The 21,497-nt window shown below is 38.7% G+C and overlaps 3 protein-coding genes across 5 annotated transcripts in view; 2 read left to right on the forward strand and 1 right to left on the reverse strand.

Moving 5' to 3' along the window:
• The window catches only part of anos1b (anosmin 1b), a 39,113-nt gene extending 29,193 nt beyond the window's left edge, over positions 1-9,920 (forward strand). For 2 of the 3 annotated variants that reach the window (XM_034309006.2, XM_026929958.3), the window contains exons 9-14: positions 824-967; positions 1,862-1,956; positions 3,033-3,201; positions 4,390-4,616; positions 6,640-6,781; positions 9,022-9,920. In XM_034309006.2, the coding sequence (XP_034164897.2) occupies positions 824-967; positions 1,862-1,956; positions 3,033-3,201; positions 4,390-4,616; positions 6,640-6,780 (776 nt within the window). In that variant the 3' untranslated portion in view covers position 6,781; positions 9,022-9,920. Of the gene's footprint in view, positions 1-823; positions 968-1,861; positions 1,957-3,032; positions 3,202-4,389; positions 4,617-6,639; positions 6,782-7,200; positions 7,250-9,021 lie in introns of all 3 variants that reach the window. The other variant, XR_004579126.2, reaches the window with a different exon arrangement.
• Positions 9,921-11,553: 1,633 nt separating this feature from the next.
• On the forward strand, positions 11,554-17,933 carry senp5 (SUMO specific peptidase 5). The gene is given in 11 exon segments (XM_053238285.1): positions 11,554-11,842; positions 12,630-12,825; positions 12,827-13,541; positions 13,622-13,727; positions 13,808-13,955; positions 14,051-14,098; positions 14,206-14,283; positions 14,850-14,987; positions 15,327-15,410; positions 15,802-15,852; positions 16,643-17,933. Coding segments are annotated over 10 exon segments (1,581 nt in total). The 5' UTR covers positions 11,554-11,842; positions 12,630-12,738; the 3' UTR covers positions 16,769-17,933.
• A 275-nt stretch (positions 17,934-18,208) lies between these two features.
• ncbp2 (nuclear cap binding protein subunit 2) lies at positions 18,209-21,447 on the reverse strand. The gene is made up of 4 exons (XM_026927203.3): positions 21,289-21,447; positions 20,187-20,368; positions 19,302-19,440; positions 18,209-18,503 (listed from the first exon to the last, which is right to left on the reverse strand). The coding sequence occupies exons 1-4, from the start codon at positions 21,361-21,363 to the stop codon at positions 18,405-18,407; spliced, it is 495 nt and encodes a 164-aa protein (XP_026783004.1). The 5' UTR covers positions 21,364-21,447; the 3' UTR covers positions 18,209-18,404.
• Positions 21,448-21,497: the final 50 nt, after the last annotated feature.

Genomic DNA, 21,497 nt, shown 5'->3' on the forward strand with positions numbered 1-21,497 from the left:
GAGCTGCCCTGACTGAAACACCCCACCAGGGCTTTAGTTAACATCAATTCTATACCTCACTACTGAAAAAAAACCTGGCTTTCCGTAGCAAAGAGGAGTTTCTCTTCTCATGTTGTTGTTTTCTGCTTTTAATTATGCCTTATAAATCATGCACTAATTCTGCCAAAACTAATTCCAGACACGCAGCAAAGAAGCATGAAAATTTAGTGAGTCCAGTCCGTGCTTTGGCTTTCTGCGTCCTGGCAGGTTAAATAATGTCAAGATTTATTCCATTTTTCAAAACTGCAATATGAATTTATATTTTCCTTTCACCTCAATTATTATTGCTCCCTTGTGCACATTTTTATATCTTTATTTTTGTTTTTTCTCCATTTCTATCAGCCTTCCGGGGTCCCTCAGGATATCTTTAAAACATTGCTTGTAAAGTAGATTAATCTATATCAATGTCAACTAGCTATTAAATGACAAAGAATTAATGAGGTGAGGCTTATGCAGCTGACAGATATGAAACTAAATAACTTATAATATATATATATATATATATATATATATATATATATATATATATATATATATAAAATGTGCATTAGCATCTCTTTATGAATGTGTCATATTCACCCTGTTTGTTCAACTGCACTGAATAATTATTTACGTGTGTTTTCATATTTGTTAGGCTTTACATCTGCTTCCATTTTTAAAAACGTTCCATTGTGCACTCCTACAGAGAATCTGCGATCAGGGAACCAATCATGAAAGGCCCCACAAGGGTCATGTGTTAAATGAATTCCACTTGGTGAACGTGAATCTCGTGTTCTCATGGCAGGCTCCTCGCCAATCTCACGGGACTTTTCCAACGAGCTGCCTATCTCCCGTTCGTCTCCCAGAGTCCTCCGACTTGAGGCCGCGGCTCCCCACTACCACAGCAACCAGCTGCAGGTCAAGGTGTTTTGGAAGAGTCGACTCCCAGGCAAGTGGAGCCAAAACAAAAGCTCTTGTCTTACACTTGCTGTGTGTAGCTGTGTGAACTGAGTCGATGTATCGTCTTGTACGTTGCACTGTGGTCCTGGCGGGATGTTATGCAATTCCACTGTACATCAGGTCAATAAAATTTCATTTGATATGAGACACATTGGTGGAGAATGCATAAATCAGGAGCTCACGAGGAGTTTCCATCAGGCAATGACCATATCAAATTGAATTTTAAATTGCCTGCGTTGTCCTCACCCCAATTATACAGATCGTAACTGTGCTGGACAGCCGTTTCAATTTCACAGATGGTCTGCTCGTGTCCTTGAATCAGTCGGAGCCAAAGAAAAGCAGGGTAATGACTAATGTTTTGCTAAAGAGCATTACAAAGATACAAGCCTTATGGTGAATCTTATCCATCCTACATAAACAGACACTCATCGGGGTGTCCTCTCTGTACCTCCTCCAAAACATTACTTTGAGTTTGCATTGTAAGCATGTTCAGAAATTACTCATTTGGTGATGTGATGCTCTACAAAGACAGGGGGGGAGTTCTGCTGAAACCGCAGACCATCATAAAGAAGGGGTGTTGATTTACCGCTATCTCTTGGGAAGAGGTGAATAGACACATGAAGACAGATTTAATAATATCAATATGGCAGTGAAATGAAAAGCAGATGGGGGGGACATGGCTCTCTGGGCCTCTGACAACCTGATGCACTGTGGGAGATGAGTTTGATGAAAGATGTAATGCTGCTTGGACACGGAACAGGAAGAGGACAGGAGGCAGCGTGTCCCTTAAAATATGTCCATGCAGCTCTGTGGCCATGGCTTTTGAAAGTTTAACCAGGGCACAGATCTAATATACTACATGTTCTTATGTTTCTCGGTGTAGAAAACCAGAGGGGTTCCACTTCATACCTTTTAAGTTGGTTTCCAGAGGTATGTGCTAATAACATGACCAAGAGAGAGAGAACGGCTACTGTACAGGTATGTTAACTATTTTCTCTGCTCGGCTGTCAACACATATGTAGGAGTGATGAGAAATGTTTCTAGTAAGAAAAATCTTGTTTCACATGGTCTTCTGGCTCAGATATAAATGGAGAAAGTCACCGCATTATATTGCATTAGTCTGGAAGTACTTTTCATATATAACTCAGCAAGGTCATACAATAAGCTGGTGGATATGAGACACCCTGGATGACCTGCAGTCAGCTCGAATTTGGACCCACCAGCCAACAAGAGTGCAGAAGAAACTGTATATTGTTTAATAAACATAGGAATGCACTGGGCATGGGCTGTTTGCTTTTCCAGCAGCAGAATAAAAGCTTGGTCCTTTCCCAGTCACTTTTAGCTACAATGCACCACACCTACCTACAACCTCATTGTGATCTGCTTGGACAACGTGAAGGTGTTTAATTTTAGCAGGAAGGAAAGGTTTTACTATTACAAATAATCTGGAACGTGTACCAGACGTACATGTTTGGACGGCGTAAAGGAATGTTCGGTAATGGAATATCAGTAGCGGTCACAATATACTAAGATTACTCAGTGCTATTGTGTTACCTTTCAGTGGCTAACACTAAAGATATGAGGTCATTATCAAGACTTGCACATTGTCTATAAATATCTGCTCATATAACAGTGTGGTTTATTCACTGGGGTTCCTATGTTTCCATAAAGCCCTTGTTCAAGCTTAGATATATGGCATTTAATGTTATAGCAGCCAAGAGTGTTATGTTTCCAGACATAATCAGTCATGGGCTGGTAGCGAAGGTAATGAAAATGTGTGAAAACCACAGCCATTTTTTATATGACACAAATACAGTGCGGATAAAGGGATTGGTATCTGATTTCCCATCAGAAGAGCTGGGTAAAATTCAGCCTCAGTGACTCAGTAATCATACATTGCATCAGTTTATTTCCCACTCTTTATCCTTGTTTTATGGTTGTATCCTCAAGGATATTTTGATTATGTTTCATTTCCTCTTGATCCATAGAGTATTGCTATGACTGGGCAGATTTGGTGTCACGATTTGTTACATCATGTTCCACTTTTCCTTTAGGGCACACATTTTGTCATCACAGGCCTTCTCTTTGCCTGTAAGTACAAAGTGACTGTGACACCACTCTCTGAGAATGGAGAGAAGGCCGGGGCCGTGACCTCTGTCACTACCCCACAGTGCTCGACGCTGAAAGGCCGTGGGAAGAAGCTACTGTCCTGTGCCCATGATGGTAAAGCAAGGTTTTTGCACCATAGCATTTCTTGAGCTGTAGTGTAGCGCAGCATATGTTTGATTACGACAGATAAAAATTTATACGCTTCACAGTACTTCGATAAAAAAACAGAAATCTTGTTTAATTGAAACTCACTTACAATAGAGGTTATTTATCTTGGGCGGGAGCCAAGAGAGCAAAATTAGCTGTGCTCGCTACATGGGAGGGATGGCACATTGTATGTGGAAGAGGGCAGATAGTGCTTTCCTCTGAGTGTGTTATGCGGCTCTGTGACACAGCATGACCAGCAGTTTAAAAAGATATGAATGTTGGCGTCACGTGTCTCAGAGGAAGCACGTGTTTGGCCCACCCTCCCCGGCCATTATGTGATGTGTTGCTATTTGGTTTTCAGGATTGAAGTTAGTTGTAGATTTTCTCCTTTTTTATTTGCATTTTTAATGGATTAGCTGTATATACAATCACCCGACACACTTAAAACTACAATAGTCACCTAACACTATCTGTGCTGAGGAGAAAAAAGATATAAAACACTATGTATCTTATAATGGTGTATTTTTATTGACTATTAAACCTGGGTATCAGAAAGTGGCAAAGACATAGACCTCTTAGGGTTAAACACAAATTTAAAACTCAAACATAATAAAGGTCTTAGGATGAGACATGAGAGAAAGACTTACCAAACCTGTTCTTATGTTGTTTTATTCAACTTTCCAACAATGGAGCTATACAATAAAGTTATTTTGGTTGCTTAATGCTTTTCCGAAGGTTTCGTGGTATCCATTTGCCATCAAACCCACACACTGGTAACCCACACCCTACCACAAATTTTTCCCTTTGAAAAAAGTAGTTACTTATTTGAAAGGAAGCTTTGTACATACTTAGTGCTTAATTTACAAAAAATATTTGAAGCATTCATAAAATCTTTCTACAAAATACATGTTTCCCACACATATATCGTCTAATCTAACTGCCCTTAGACTTCCATTAAAAGTTTTAACTAAGCAGGTTGTCAAAATTCTTCTCAGTGTTAAACAGATATATGTTAACCATTCCGTGTATAGCAATAAGTAACATGTTAACATTGCTGAGTCTGGAGAAATATGTTTTGGATAGGTATTTGTGATCAAATGATTGAAATGTAGGTCTGGTGCACGTCTCTGATGATGATGATTGTCTTTGTCCTAGAGCGCCATCTGCAGGCAAAGAAAGCACTTCAGCGCCCCGAGAAGTTGTTAGCAGTGTTTCAGACGGTGAACGGCTCCCTGGAAGGTCTGTTCAGCTGGCAGGTGTCTGAGATCACACCCGGCCAGACACCCATCACAGGATTTCAGTTCTCCTGGGTCAAAGTCTCCAGCAGCCATGCGAACAAATCTTCAGATTCACTCATCTCGCAAACGCTAAATCTGGCGCCTGTAAGTTTGAAGGCTTTTATAAGACACAATGTGCAACATTTGTCACTAATTCAGCCATTGAGGATGATCATCCATTCTGCTTAGCTCTGTTCCAGCTCATAAGAAACAGATACGGACTAGAATTTGATAAATTGGGAATTCTAAAAGACTGAAGCATGATACTTCACTGCATCACCTGACTGACAAATTGATGATGGTGGTCATGATGAAAATGAGACATGCTCATGAAGAATCAGACAGACCTGGAAAAGAATTCTTCTTTCCTGCTAAATAAATGTACTCCATGAGTTTGGTAGCTGGCTAGTAATTTTAAATTCTATATAGAAAACATACAGGATGTCACAAAAATCATGATCCCTCCAAACATCACCTGTACTCCGTGATGCTATCCCAGCAAACACTGCATATATATTTTTATCCAAGCTTCAACTGTGCACAATGGCAACAGACACAAAATGGATGTTGTGTTAAAATCTGCACTATTAGATCTGTGATGTGTCACATGACTTGGCGGAAGAAACTTGCCCAGCTCTGGTTTCATAATTATGAACATCAGAATTAGATATCAGTATGATATGAATGATATCAGCATTGTGTCAAAAATGAAAGAAATGGGATCAGTGGAGCCTTAATTACATTCACTTTTATGGCAGCAACTGCTTAGATGTTACATTTTAACAAAACACCAACCAGAAAATATTTAAATATGTATTTAGTGATAAGTATCATCACAAAGCAGGCCTTTACAGAAATCCATGCCTAGATCTAGATCATTAATGAAGAAAAACTCCACAAGAGCCTCTTCTTGGTTCCAGTACTAAATATGTGAATAATTATACAGGGTGAGCCTGTTGTGAATTGGAGTCTTGGTATGAGGGTAAGCAGGTTTAGATGAGCTATACAGGTTTAGAGATACACTATATGGCTGAAAAGTAATTGGTCACCTGACCATCATGACCAGATGTGCTTGCTGAACGTCCCTTTCCAAAACCATGGGCCTTTATGGCTATCAGAGCATCTGCTCTTCTGGATAGACTTTCCACTAGATTTTGGAGCGTGGCTGTGGGGATTTGCCCATTCTGCCACAAGAGCATTAGTTAAGTTATGCACTAATGTCAGGCAAGGAGGTCTGGGAGACAGTCAGCGTTCCAGTTCATCCCAAAGGTGTTCAGTGGGGTTGAGGTCAGGGCTCTGTGCAGGCAACTGGAGCTCTTCCACACCAGCCTTGGTAAACCGTGTCTTCATGGAGCTTGCTTTGTGCACAGGGGCATTATCATGCTGGAACAGGTTTGCGCTCAGCCCCTTAGTTCCAGTCAAGAGAAATCTTAAAGCTACAGCATACAAAGACATTCTATACAATTGTGTGCTTCTAACTTTGTGGCAACAGTTTGGGGAAGGTCCATATATGAGTGTGATGGTCAGGTGCCCACATTCAGTACTTTTGGTCACATAGTATAGATTTGCATTTCTCAAGAACAGTTTACACCCAATATACCACCTGGATACTGTGGATTTGTACCTAAGAACTGCTGGTGTGATCATAAGGACGGTCCTGTGCTCATCCCAGGTCTCTTATTCACAATGTGCTTTCAACAAACTCAGTACTGTTTCACTCTTTTACACCAGTATAGTCTAATGATTTATAATCCCACTATCCGCTGTCACTCAGAAGTCCACGGGTTCACTTTTTCCTCTCAAGGTTTCTTCCTTTTGCCATTTCATGGAGTTTTTCCTTGCTACAAACATATCTGGATTAGGGATAGAGATCTACATCCGGATTTCTGTAAAGCTAGTTTGTGACACAGCCTGTTGTTACAAGCACTTGAACTACAACAGCTTATCTGCAGAGGGAAAGTGAATCATAGGTGCTAATGGGTCTAGGACTGAATCTAAAAGACTGATTCATGACACTCTGGTGAAGATCTGGTGAATCATGCCATAGATTATTTTGTGTGTAGTACAATATATATATAAATACTGTATATGTATATCAATTTCTTGTATATCAATATCTTACTTACAGGATCAGCGCTCGGTCAGGGTGGGGCAGCTCCAGCCAAAGTGTGTGTACAAGGTGCAGGTGCAGGCGTTGTGTGAAGCAGGCAGTGGGCCCTCAGTGGCCAGAATGATAAACACTCCACAGCTTAACGGCACGCTGCTATGAGGTACAGCACACACTAACAACCATCAATCCTTACTGCAGAAGTGTCTCAGGAGCAAGCCTGTGCCTGATGACGGTTAATCAAGTTACTGCAGTAACAGGCCACAAGTGATCCTATGGTCTTAAGTAGCTGAGTTTATGCGATGTAGCCTAATTTATGTGATTTTTTTTTTTTAATGAAAAGCGTTGGAAGTAGCGAGAATTGTGTACACACAAAGGTTTTCATTGCAAGTTAAGTTAATTAAAGTTAAAGATCCATGGCCTAAAGTAAAACATGTTATGTGTAAGTTACAAGTATTCTGATAAATTATTTTGATAATTCTGTTCCTGGTACAGGTCTAGGATCATTGCTATGCACTGATTTTTATGTAATACAGAATTGTCTCAAGTCCAGAAATCAATTTGTGCATTACATTGTTTCAGCCAACTGAGAATAGTCTGGATTTTAGTGCGAGAAGTTGCTGCCACATGGGTGTGTATACAATCACTGCATATTTGAGTGTGTTGTCTGCTCTAACAAACACATGACTTGAAAAGACATGAAGGACTTGCTAATGAGCTGATAAGTGGAATCATGTGTCCTGGGAGCAAGAAAAAACACTAATGTGCTGTGTATCCAACAACTATTTCCATTCCAACACTTACACTGAAAAAGTAAAGCCTCGCCTTAGCGTTTGCTCAAGTGAAGATGCTAGTTTAATGAATAGCAAAACCATAATCACTTCTGAACAGAGCAGACTTCTGAAACTAGCCCAAGGTCAACTCCAGACGACGGAAAAGCCATTATAGCCACCAAAGTTCCACTAGATTTCTTTACAATAGCAAACGATGCCACTTTGATCTACACCAAAGCATTCTATTAACATGCAGACTGTAAAAACTGAGTGTGTATGTTTGTGTGTGTGTGTAGATGGAAGTAAGGATTAAACAGTGGAACCAGCTGGAAAACAAACTCTGTGATTGAATGTTCCTCAGAGCAGAGCGCAAAGCATGTGAATGTCATTAACATGATTATGGTGAATAACCCAACTTCAAAGCCCAAGCTGAGCTGAAAGCAACAGAAGCTCACCTTCCAAAATCAGCACAGGGTTAGAGTTTACTCTGAGCAGATCTTCATCAGATCTTCATCATCTAGTATTAAGATTACAAAACTAATATTATATAATAATAATAATAATAATAATAATAATAATAATAATAATTATTATTATTATTATTATTTTTCTTTATTTATTTAACAATTTATGTTAAATAAATAAAGCATGCAAAATGTCTTTTTTGACATGATTTACTGAAACTCACATCTAGCTTTTAGGAGTGTAACAATACAGTGTATCGTATCATTCAATACGTTGCTCTTGATTCGATAGCATATGTGTTTGGAAAAATACATTCAACAGCTTGTGTAATAAAGTAGGCTATTATTCATAAGATACTGCTTAAATATTACTGGAAGTGTAATAAACATTTAAACATGATTAGATTCATACTCAGTAGCTTCCCCTTTATCGTGAATCAGGAGAGGCTACAGGGATTTAAAAAACACACTTCTCCTAAGCACGCTGTTAGGCAAGCAGCTAGCATACTAGAGTATTAGCTCATGAGAACAGGAATGGCAATGATCAGCTGCAAGAAGGAACTTGAAACTTCCCCCAAATATTTACGTTCTGTTTGTATGAAAGCAGTTCTGTGTGTGCCAAATAAGAGTACCGAGTTTGCTAAATAAGAGTACCAAGTACCACACACATGTCTACACATCTTCATCAACATCACCCTTCCATGTCAGTTGTTAGAACTAGATGAAAAAACATGAAGCAACATTTCATAGCTGCAGATATGTTACTCGGTGTTGGAGAAGGAGGATTTGCATGGGATTCGAAATCACTCCTAGGGCTATGGTGAGCAGTGTGACTTTGACAGCACGACTAGCTAACAGCAGTACCGTGCTTTAGACACACTCCCTTGAGAGTCACACCAGTAGAAGCTTGGCCAGAGAGCTAATGTTTAATTAACCATATTAATTTTGTCACATTATTTGTTTTGTTACATGCTGAATGAATCAAGAGTCTGAATGGATCATGCAAACACTGTGTCATGATTAAGATTTAAATTACTGTACTTTTATAATGTACCCCATTTATAATAACGCCTATGGCACGTATTCAGACAATGCCTATTACACCCTTACTAGTTTTCTAGAATTGTTTCTCTGTTGCTTGCTAATATTAACTTCTTTTTTTCTAGGCTGTACATAAACATCTGATCTCTCCGGTTCCCTCCAGAAAAATGTATTTCCTCAGCTGATATGCTTGGAACCACGGTTACATTGCATGATGCCAACATTTCAATTAAAGTCTAAAAAAAAAAAGATTCAGTAACAGTGAAAGTTTTGTAAGTTAAATGTTCAGAAGAGATTTGAAGGCTATATTATTTAAGTGTACTTTATCATGTAAAAATGTGTAGCACTGATGTATGTAGTGTGTAGTGAGAGTTGTGTACTGCTTTATTTGTTATCCTGTTAGTTCATGTATTACATTTTTTTTTTCATGTTTAGTACTAACACCTTTCTGTTTCTGAATAGGAAACATTTTTGTGCTGTGCAAGTATAGTTCTAAATTATTTTTCAACTTATTTTTAAACATTTTACATTTTTAGGATCCACTTACAGTCTACTGTAATCTTGAAGTATTTATTGTGATGTGCTAAAAAAGTGGAAGGTGTCTATGATTCTGAGCTCTGTGCTGATATTTAGCTAAAAATCCCTTTCATTACCTATATATATTCCACACCAGGTATCAAATTGTCTTACAAAAAGCACACAACACCTGGTTGAAGTTATGATTCTAAAATTGAAAGCTTTGCTTGAATTAAAACAAAACGAACTCTTATCAGGCTTATGGTTATTACACAAATTAATAATGCCTTATGTCATCAGTGCCAAAAAATGTGTTATGAACAGTAGTGTACAGTATTTGGAATGGTATAACGACACGTGAACTTTTGAATCAATGTTGCTAATTCCATTGTAATGAAATCATTTTATTCATTTTGTTCGGATGTTGTTTCCATTGTACAAAAATGTTATACTTTCTGTAAATATTGCACTTGTGTTGTTACAAATAAACGTTTAAGTAAATTCATGATCAAGTCTAGTGGTTTATGGAGACCAAAACTGTGTGTTGATAAAGTCTCCAGGCAGACATAGCCTACAATGTATCGAACTGTTTGCATAGTCACAAATCTTTACATATAGTTCCTTTAAAAAAAAAAAAATCTACACTAAAAACAAGTTAACCTAAATAATGACCTTGAGTCATCAGTACTTAATTATACTTGATGAAATTTTATACAAATTTAATAAAGTTTTGCCAACTAAAAATTAATATGCTACTTTACTTGGAAATTTTAAGGCAATAGGTTTCCTCACTTTTTCTAAGTAAAGTCAACTTATTACATTTTAGTGTACAAGATTGAAGATTAAAAACTGTGTGCTTGAAAAGCATAGCTTATTTGCTAACTTCAACCTCAGCTATCATCACTTGAGCTCATAACTGGACTCGTAACTGGTCTCAACTATAGATGTGTATGGGACTGTTTGTTTAATCCCACTCCCGCAGATATTATTTTTATTTGTATCTGCCTGCGATATTTTCCAACAGTTATCTGGTTCTGCTTCCCTGACCAGGCAGTTACTAAGGAGGCTGTAAATGGAGCATGCAGCACTGCATGTTAATGTTAAACCACCTGCTCCTCCTAGTCATATCTCCTCCTTGTCATATCATGTATTCATATTCGGTTATACACATAACTTATAGACCTTACAGTAAGATAGCAAAGACAAGGACATAAACAACACTGGTAATATAACACATTTGCTATGAACAGAAGTGGAAACTGTATATATGACTATGTAAGTAAAAAAAAAAGAAGATTACTGCACACAAATAAATAGTGCATAGAAAATTTATTGCATCTTGAATACAAAATGGGTTGTTCATTAACATTTCAGTGTACAAGGTGAAAGCATAAAGCACTCATAAAAGCTTTATAAAACATTCAAAAGCCAAAAACATTACTGAAATCTTTATTGTTGGGAAACACTGAGTGTTTTATATTATTTACAAGTGATGGGGAAAAAAATACATGTAACAGTAAATACATTTAACAGAAAGAAACAGGACACTAATACAATGAAGAGGACATAAAGTGCCTTAAAACAAAAGAAGTTCTTCCTTTGCTGAAACACTTCAACACTTTTTTTTATTACTGTGATTTTAGCTCTAAATTTTGGGTGGATATCTATAATTGGCTGTCAGTGAAAATTAATAATATTCTTCTCTTAGTTTTACAAGATATCTTGAAGATTAATTTGAATTCCTTAATTTCTGACCTAGTGAACATGGTCATTTTGTTGGGTAAATATCACATTCACACATGGAAATGGAAGAAATGTAAACCCTCCTTTACTTTATTTCTTTGTGATTTTTGTGATTCAGAGTTTCAATTATTTTTAAAAACAAAATAGAAAGTCGGAATCCTTATGCTCCTCTGTTTTAGTGCAGTCTGATTAGCATTTTATGAGTCCAGCTCACCAGCTCATCTCAAGTCTTGCGCCTTATCTATCTATCTATCTATCTATCTATTTTAATTGTGTCTTACAGTGTTGGGATGTTACCTGTCTTGATGTAAATGTGTAAAACAATAATAAAAAAAGGGGGGGGGGGGGGGGGGGGTGTTGAGAGATACGTCCTGATCACTAGAGGGAGACATTTCCAACGCTTTGATCAAACCGCGTGACGTAATCATCCTGCGACAGAGTCGGTTTACTGCCGCGACGGAAAATCCCGTTATAAACATACAAATGTAATGATTTGAATACTACAGGCGCGAGTTGGCTTAGCAGCATTTTATATAGACACGTTTGCTCAGAGACACACGCACACATGTTTAAAAAATTGGTTAATGCTTGTATACTTATGTTGCAGTCATACTTGAAAACTCAGTAACGTTAGCAACCGTGTCCTCCATTGAGACACTTGAGCAGCTAGGCTAACTCGCAAGCAAGGTATGTTTTTGAATTCATTGTGTTCTACGGTTTTGCCTGCACACGGTCAGCTGAGTGCTTTAATACACACTTGGCTAATTGTGGCAGTCATATGGCAACGGGAGAGAATAAAAACTCCTCGCTAGCTACTTAGCTCGCTAAACTGTAAACACTGGTGCACTAACATGGAAGCCTGCGGTGCGTTCAGTCATACGAGCCACTTCTGTGGATGTGCTGCTCAGTGTACAGTGAAGCAGGATTTGTTTTAGTTCACGTAGTTTTTTGCGCATTGTCTTTTAATGCTGTAGATAACCAGGACCGTGGACAAACGTGTTGCTATTCTAGCTGTGCCATACCTGAAGATCCGGAAAGTTTGCTCCCAAGTTGATGAGCGCATTAGCAGTAAACAGTGGAGGAAAAAAACACAACAGCCAAGTGACACATGTCTTAATGGGCTCTTACCATTTTCACTGATATATATTTGTGATTAATGGATTTTACATCTCTGATGAAGAGACAAGATCTATTGTTTTAATTCCATTTTATAAGAAATCTGTGGCTACTCAACCTTAATGGTCATTAAGGTTTGATCAGGTGATCTGAGAAATCAGCTACTGTTTATCACTATTTCCTCCTTTGTCAAGTTTTAGTATGATTTAAGCTAGTGATTAGTAATCTATGATTATGATTACCAGCATTGTAATGAAGTACAATAAAGCTTTGTGGACAGGTGAGGATGCCTGAACCCTACTTTGAGGACCACAGAATTATATCTATCACAGTGTTTCTTGCTTTGTTTTTTTTGCAGTGCAGTTCCAACTTAAAATCCACATTGGAGGAGCCTGATGGTGGAGAGCTGCTAAAGTAGGCAGGCAAAAGCCAGCAGGGAGGCCCTGGAGGAATGGGCAAGGCTGGACATGAGAGTCCAAGTTCATAACAGCTCCGACCATTCAAAGCCGGCACCAGCCGAGATGTCGGAGAATGGCCGCGCACGAAGGAAACGCGGTGCCCAAGTTATGCGACTGCTGTGGGCCGAACACCAAACCTCACGCGCTGGGTCACGGGCCGGTCACGAAGAAACGTGGCCGCAGGAAGAAGGAGGTGGCGAACGAAGTGGAGGTGACGACTGACAACCATTTAAGTTCTGCATTTGTAGACCTAGCATCAACACCAGACACCACAGACACCACAGACACCATGACTGTGTGTGACATGCAACAAGTAACACTTCCCGAACCAGGCCCACCACTGAGTGGGGAACAGATTATTCCTCTGGTTCTGCACAATGGCACTGCGGCCAGTCCAGAAAATGGTCCAAAAACTAACAGTGAATGCAATGATGCCGATTGCACTCCACTCAGTGACTCAAAAGAGCCCAGTTCTGTCACGCACAGTACAACTCAAGCCAGTTTGGATGCACACTGTGATCCTACAACACCTCTGGACTGCATGCATGGTAGTCTGACCTCACACAGTGACTGTACAGAAAAATGCGTAGGTCCTGCTGCAGAGAGCAGCATCACTACGTCAGATCAGCCCACAGACACTGATGCCATGGAAATTGAACATGCTGTTTATGCAGTTTATCTAAACACAAAGGCTTTAAGGGACCACCGTTACTGCAAACGGCCTCACGGCGATGCAGAAGAAGAGCAAGCTAATATCTCACAGCCGCCTTCAGCTGAAATCCAGCAGGAAGATATTGTAGAACTCCTTCACGGTATGGCTTTGTTCATCTGCAGCTCTCAAGATGTGGCCTTGTGTCCGTTTTTGTTAACGTCATCATCTTTCCCCCCTCAGAATACCTCGAGTTTTTCTATGGGAAATATGGGAGCTTCATTCCACTGAGCGAGGAGGACATTCTTGAGTACCTGAACAAACACTTGAACGCTGACTTTAATGACAGGTAGGTTCATCTCCTTTATACACAGAGCAAAGTTTTAAAATGTTGATTTTCTCACTCCACTATATCCATCCTCATACAGAAGGAAAAATGATAAACAAAGAAGTGCTGAAGTACAAGGCCAGCTTGGCCTGCGCATCGATGCATTTCTTCAAAGTGACCTATAACAAGCACACTCTGGCACTCGAAGACCTTTCAACACTTGAAGACCAAAACTGGGTCAATGACCAGGTAGGTCATGGAAATGCACCATTATACCTTTATGCATAAGAAACTAAATAATGTTAATATATATAGCTTTATCATTGTGTTTTTTTTTTAAACAGGTCATAAACATGTATGGTGAATTGATCATGGATGCTACAAACCACAAGGTATAATGAATGCACAGATGGAGTTGGAAGATGGAGTTTTGTGTTACATCATTCAATCTATTGGAACTGATTTGTTTAATGTTAATGAAAATATTTGATTTTTGTAGGTTCATTTCTTCAACAGTTTCTTTTACAAACAGCTTGTAGCAAAAGGTTATGAAGGAGTGAAGAGGTGGACAAAAAAGGTAAATGACCACGACACAATGTTTCACTTGAAATTAAACAAAAGTACATTTTGTGCAAGGTTGCCAGGTCTGTGTGACAAACTAGTCCAATTTCAAAATGTAGAATCTGGCCCTCCCAAACCCTGTTATGTTAAACCCAGGTATTATGACTGATATTGCCACATACACTCACCAGCCACTCAGATGCTCATTCATGTTAATACTGTGGCAACAGTGCAGATACAGGTAAAGTGTTCATATCAAACATCTGAATGGGGGGAAAAAATGCGATCTCAGTGACTTCGACTGTAGCATGGGATGCTCCTGGGATTTTCACGCACAACAGACTTTGAGAGAGGTCAGAGGAGAATGGCAAGACTGGATCGAGTGGACAGGAGTGCTGTAGAAAATAACAATAACCACTCTTTACAACCGTGGTGAGCTGAAAAGCACCTTAGAATGCACCGTGCATCAAATCGCAGCAGCAAAAGTGTAGTGTAGACCTGGCAACCCGTTTTTATTATTGTCATGAATATTCATTTTCTCTTTTCTGTGTTTGTAATCTTGTCTTTCTTGGTGGCTTATAGGTGGATGTGTTCTCTAAAAGATTGCTGCTGATTCCCCTCCACTTGGAGATCCACTGGTCCCTGATTACTGTGGACGTCCCCAAGCAAAACATAAACTTCTATGATTCCCAAGGAATATTGTTCAAGTTTGCTGTTGAAGTAAGGAATGAAATATGAAGGGCTGGGCTGTTACAAGAAAATACAGCTTGTTATTTTACACAGAAAGCGCAAAGTCCTGAAGTCCTTTGTGTGGTGGGAAAAACTTACTGACTGACGGCAGTAGTGACGTTTTAATACATTTATTAAAGGGCTTAGATTATGTGGAATGTGTGCCATACAAACCCCGGGGAATTAGCTGTTACTATAGAAACTGTAACATTAGAACGAGTTCATTCATATAAAAGTGTGATTTTAATTGCCGGCAGCATTACTGTATTAAAAGTGCTAACACTGGTACTGTATTAGTTTGACTGAAATGAAATGTATCCTCTTCAACAGAACATTTTGAAATACATCATAGCGGAGGCAAAAGAAAAGAAGCACGCTGCTCTCCAAAAAGGCTGGAAGATGACTGTCAACAAGGTCTGTGTCAGTGGGAGCATCTTATTTCTCGAATTTTGAATTAATGGTTCTTGTCAGAATTTTAATGGGGTTGATTTTTATTATTTGTTCATTTGCTGGTAGGCTTTTTGTTACAAAATAAATCTTGCATAAGAAGCACCTGTGTATCCTCTCTCCTAGATTCCCCTGATTTAAAAAAAAAAAAAAATTAAAATAAAATAAAAATTGATGCATCCTTAAAGATGAGCTGATCCATTTCTGTTTGATGGGCTGAAGGATGTAAAATCCAGCAATCAAGTTGGAATTTGTCAGATATATCACATTCAAAGATGGAGATGTATATTGAGATGCCGTGCTGTGCCTGTTAATATGGTACAACACTAAATAATTGTTCATTGTATTTTTTTTTCAGGGTATTCCACAACAGAAGAATGATAATGACTGTGGAGTTTTTGTTCTGGAGGTAAGATGTATGTTTCAATCGTGGCATTTATGAGTGTATGGGAGACACCTGACAACTACGCGTTTCTGCTTTTTCGGCTAAAGCAGTGGTCAGGCCAAATAAAATTTGGCAAGTGGGAGGTGAAAGATGTGCTTTTGCTTCTAGTAGCGGTACTTTCACATTGCACCAGCTTTACCTAGATCGGGGGTGTCCAGTCTTATCTGGAAAGGGCTGGTGTGGATGCAGGTTATCATTCCAACCAAGCAGAAGCCACACTTGAGCCTACTGAGAACCAGGATGAACTAAACAGGTAGAATCAGGTGTGGCTCCTGCTTGATTGGAATGAAAACCTGCACTCACACTATCCTTTTGTGGATAAGGTTGGAAATCCCTGATCTAGATGAAGTTTGATGTGTGAATTCATAAGCCTTGGTCTTGTAAGCCATTAGAAACCATAAAAACAGGACTGTGGTCATTTTAGTTGTTAAAAAGAAGGGAGGATTTCCTTATATTTAAGTTAAATTCCTGCCATACTGAGCTTTTGCTTCACTGTTGTCTAACTTTGTGCACATCTTTAAAAAAAAAAAAAAAAAAAAAAAAAAAAAATTAATAATAATTGCCGTCTCATGTACCAATGTCCACAATGTACATTTTTGTAGTAAAATTGTTTTTTTTTCTCTGCTGATGTAACATTGCCACCTCTGTATTACCCTCATATCCATATAAGTATCCATAATATCCTTTCAGAAAACATAATTGTTTCCCCCATGAACTTATATACTTCTTATTAACTTTCTTTTTTCTTCTGCAGTACTGCAAGTGCCTGGCATTTAAAGGACCATTGCAGTTCACACAAGAGGACATGCCTAAAGTGCGCAAAAGAATATACAAGGAACTCTGTGACTGCAAGCTCTCTGACTTACAAAAACAGGTCTAAGTTTAATGTTTAAACGCTCATGTGCTGGTCAATGGATTTTTTTTTTGTTGGTCACGATGGAAGAGGACCTGCACCTCACGGTCATAAGTCTGGAGAGAATTCGTCATTCGTTGTTCTGGACAAGAAACTGACTCGAGATGCCAAAACATCAAGCTTCTGCACATGGTCAGTTTTACATCGTCTCCAGATGACGTTAACTGTTGGCTATCGAAAGGCTACTTCTAACAATCATGTGTGGCAACCTCAGAAAACAAATGAGTCTTCTTTTTGTACATTTCTTTGTCCTAAGCCTTTGCAGCTTGTTAAACCTTTTACCCATATCCCAAACTATGTGGTTCTGTCAGATTCCTTTTAAACAAATATGCAGTGTGAGATACACAGCATGTAACTTGAAGGATCTGCATTTTATATTCTCGACTGCGTTCTGAATTTGAACAAAAGGCAAACTTTTAAATGAATGTACTGTTAAAATGAAGAATTTTTTTTTAATTTCCCCACAGAACTTGACATTTAAACAACAGTTTCTCAGCAACAAATCTCAGACTGACCATGCTTTCCTAATGGGCCATATTCTTTTTATCTTTCATACTCTTTGTTAGAAGCACTCTAGACACTTTCTTTAACGCTTTAATGTTTTTTTAAAAGCAATGTCACCTGACAGTTCCTGTAGCATGTAGTTGTAAGTTCCGTTTCGACTTCCATAAGGTGTTTTACGTTCATGGTAACCATGGTTTTAAAAGAATTATGTACCAGAGTGGGTCAAGTTTAGTTGTGGTTTGACTACTAAGCAAGTTAAAACCATGTATGTACTTCAACCAGACAGAACAGCTTGTATTCATGAAGGCTGGTGTATATTCACAGAACAGTGACGGGAACTATATTAATGATAGCCTTCAATTAAAAAAAACAAAGCTTTACTGTGTACGTAGCTGGCACAGTATGGTACAGATGTATTTCCAGCACAGTCCTTGTCCATTAATGACAGCCAGAATGACCAACAGTTATGAGTAAATAGGGTTAGATATCAATTTGTGGGATACTGTATTTTTAGTTACTTGAAGTGTAACTACAAAATTTGACCTCAGTGAAATGCTTCTGTTTCCTTCTGTTTGACTACTATTTGTCATTATTTAAACAACCATATAAAACATTATTGTTAACATTCTATGAGTCTTAACTCTTGTTTCAATTAAGTGCAGGGTGATTGTTCCACTCAGTAGCAGACTAACATTCCCTAATTTCATAGTGAGCAAAATATAATCATTCATCTTCAGCAAGCACTGTATCCTGGCAAGGGTCCTGGTCCACCTGGGAATACTTGGTATTTAGGAAATGTGCCAAACATCATTCAAGTCCCATACATTAATAATTATAAAGGTTTGACACTGCAGCAAGACCCTGCAATGATTCAGATAATAGAATTAGCCACAGACAATAAAGGAAAGGTAAAAGACCTTATTGTTTATTACAAAAATGAAAGGTAACCCCAGTATACCACATCAGCCTGTTTCACCAAATCGTAGAGATGGTCATTTCCTTTGTGCAACCTCCGAATATGCTGTAGTTTGTATGTACATTAACATTAAAAAAAAAATCCTCCTCTTCATTTTCAAATGTCCCTGTTAATTAAGAATGACTAAAATTTGTGATGTCCGTCTGAGCCCCTTTGAAGCTGAGCTAATTTGCCGTATCCACCTCGTGCAGGGTCGTAATCCTGTCTATATTCATCTCGCACCTGAAGAGACAAAAAAAAACAAACAAAAAAAAACACCAAGCTGAAAGTACTGTGAAAAACTCAAGTCTTGCAAGTGACATTCTTAAATCTGTAACAAACTAGTAATGGTAGCATACAAGTCAAAAAGGAAAGGTAAAATATACACTCACTATCCACCTGTACACCTGCTCATTTCATGCAGTTTTCAGCAGCATGATGCATAAAATCATGCAGATACAGGTCAAGAGCTTCAGTTAATGTTCACATCAAACATTAGAAAAATGTGATCTCAGTGACATTAACCATGGCATGGACGTTGGTGCCTGATAGGCTGGTTTAAGTATTTCAGAAACTGCTGATCTCCTGGGATTTTCACACAACAGTTTGCAGAGTTTACGCAGAATGGTGTTAAAAAAAGAAAAAAAAAAAAGAAAAAACATACATTGCGCGGTGGTTCTGCAGGCAGAAACGTCTTCTTCACAAGAGAGGTCAGGAGAATAGTCAGACTGGTTTGAGCTGACAGGAAAGCTACGGCAATTCAAATAAACACTCTTCACAGCTGTGGTGAACAGAACGTATCTCAGAATGCACAACAGGGTGAACACTGAAGCGGATGGGCTACAACAGGCACAGGCTCACTGGACAAATGTTGTCTGGTCTGTTTTCAGTCTTCAGCTGTTCAGTTCTGCGCCCACTGCAGCTCTTCCCTGCATCGCATTGCTGCCGCATGATTGGTTAATTTAATAACTGCATGAATGAGCGGGATTACAGGTGTTCCCAATAGAGTGGTCAGTGAGTGAGCGTTTATCATATCCTTACCTGACCACCTGATTTGCCCCGACCGTACTGCCGCCCCTCTTTAAAACCAGCGTCCCAGTCTGTTCTGATGATTCTATCGTCCAGTCTGGTTCCATTAATGAATCTCATCGCGTGTTCAGCATCGGCTCGTGTGTAGTACCTTACAGGTGTGTTAAGGATTATAATGCAATTCAACTTGATCATTATTATTATTATTATTATTATTATTATACCCAGATGTAAATTGTAATGAAATGCATTTTGGCCAGCTCAGGTGTGGAACGCACACCACCACAACACAACAAAGTATAGTGTATAGAAATAATAGCAGTATTTAGACCATGACGCAAACAAGCCATATGTTTATTAGTGTTCAAGGAATATTAATCAATTAAATCTTCAATATACTGATCTAAATATAGCCCTTAACTCACAAGCTGTCCGGCAGTTGTGATTAATGTTGTAAATACTATTAAGTGGTAGACACCAGCTAAAACACGTCTGATGCGAGTAAAACCATGCATAGAATAACTGTTAATGACACTCACGCTTTCACGGCACAGCCTCTCTCTGCTTACCTCCTTTGGCCATCTCTAAGCCATTAACTTGGACTTAGTTATAGTGAATCAAAACACGGCCCCTTTATGAAGCCCTAGCACGGTTGTGATACTAGATGTGATGGATAAAATCTAAAATCTATTGATAGCTCAATAATAAAAACAGGAGTTGAGCAATGCATTACACCACAAGGTGTCATAGATGGTATAATATGATGTATCCCTGTTAGTCCATTTATTCCAGCTCAGATCAAGACCAACATGTAGTCTTTTAAGAGCTGTTCTTTTTAAAACAGCTTCATATATCTAGTAAAACCATTTGCAGCCTTGTTTGATCCAGAAAGGATACTCCACGAAACAAAACCCACACGCGGTCTTCTTGATCTTGTCGAGGCCGATGACTATTCTTTTCACATCACCACTTTTGGAGAAAAGTTCATACACCTGCTCCTCTGTTGTGTAGAAAGAAAGGTTCCCAACATAAAGCGTACTGCTTTGTTTCAACAGCTTTTCTTGCTCATGCCGATTACCCTGGAAGGAAGAGACGTCAGAAGTTAGAAGTCTTTTATTTAGGAGTACAGAGTTAAAGTTATCAGTGCATAAATCCAACAATGAAAGCACAGTTTTATGAATTACAAATAATCAGGTTCATAAATCACAAAATTCCTTGCAAGTCATCTAGTTAGGGCAGGGTTGCTCTTGTTGCTCTAAATTTAGCAAATTTTTGAGCAGACGTAAGCAAAAAAAAATGTAAACAGTTCCTGGTGCCATGACCAAGGACTTTCTCTTTCTACAAGAAAGTTATAATTAATATTTTCCTCATTACATCTTCCTTCTTCATGCAAGACGATTTTGATATGTAAAGGATCATGACAGTTCACTGACTTAATACATGACGTCATTTGGCGACTTCTAGTGAGCTTTTAAGCATGCATCAGCTCCTTTGCCCTGAAAAAAGTTTGCAACACTGAGTTAAGGGTTGACGCTTTAAATCCCAGGACTGAAATATCGCGATATTATTCGGTATCGCTGCCTGACTAAAATAATCCGTTTTCTTCTGAATTTATTTTTATTATTGTCAAATACCAGAATGATGCAATTCTTTATTTCTGATAATTAAATTAAACGGTAATTAGCATATGAATATATATGAATTACCAACCCACTGAAGGAAGTATCTCAGAAACACAACAATTTTGAATTTGAGACCAACTCCAAGAAAAGGAAGTCATATACTTTTAAACTAACCGTCTGGAAATTAGTTTAGTTTTTCAGCGAGGGTAATTATTTGTATAGAAACACGTTAAATACATCTGATACTGCGCCATATAATCATTTGGCTATCTTTATTTACAACAAACACTGCATATAACGTTAGCTGCTACACAAGCAAGCTGCAGCGTCCACTAAAGATGCTTCATTTCGAGATAAAACGCTTTTCTGCTTCTTACCTTGAAGTGCTGGTCTCTGTACTGACTTACATCAACGTATGAGTCGCTATAAAGGGCGTTTAATTTATAAGACATGCTGAATGAAAGCCAAATTACACACACAACACAACAGCTAGCTAAAAGAACTCATGAAGCCGACGGAAATGGCCGCTTTTCCCCTTTTGAACCGGAAGTGAAGTTATCGGGCGCCGCCTCAATGTATACAGACG

The sequence above is a fragment of the Pangasianodon hypophthalmus genome, chromosome 11 (assembly GCF_027358585.1).
Source record: "Pangasianodon hypophthalmus isolate fPanHyp1 chromosome 11, fPanHyp1.pri, whole genome shotgun sequence".
NCBI lineage: Eukaryota > Metazoa > Chordata > Actinopteri > Siluriformes > Pangasiidae > Pangasianodon > Pangasianodon hypophthalmus.

Coding starts and splice junctions, on each gene's coding strand:
- ncbp2 (XM_026927203.3), bottom strand. CDS start 21,363: ATGTCTTATAAATTAAACGCCCTTTATAGCGACTCATACGTTGATGTA. Junction 20,369..21,288: donor ACAGAGACCAGCACTTCAAG/GTAAGAAGCAGA, acceptor TCTTCCTTCCAG/GGTAATCGGCATGAGCAAGA. Junction 19,441..20,186: donor TGTGGGTTTTGTTTCGTGGA/GTATCCTTTCTG, acceptor CACACCTGTAAG/GTACTACACACGAGCCGATG.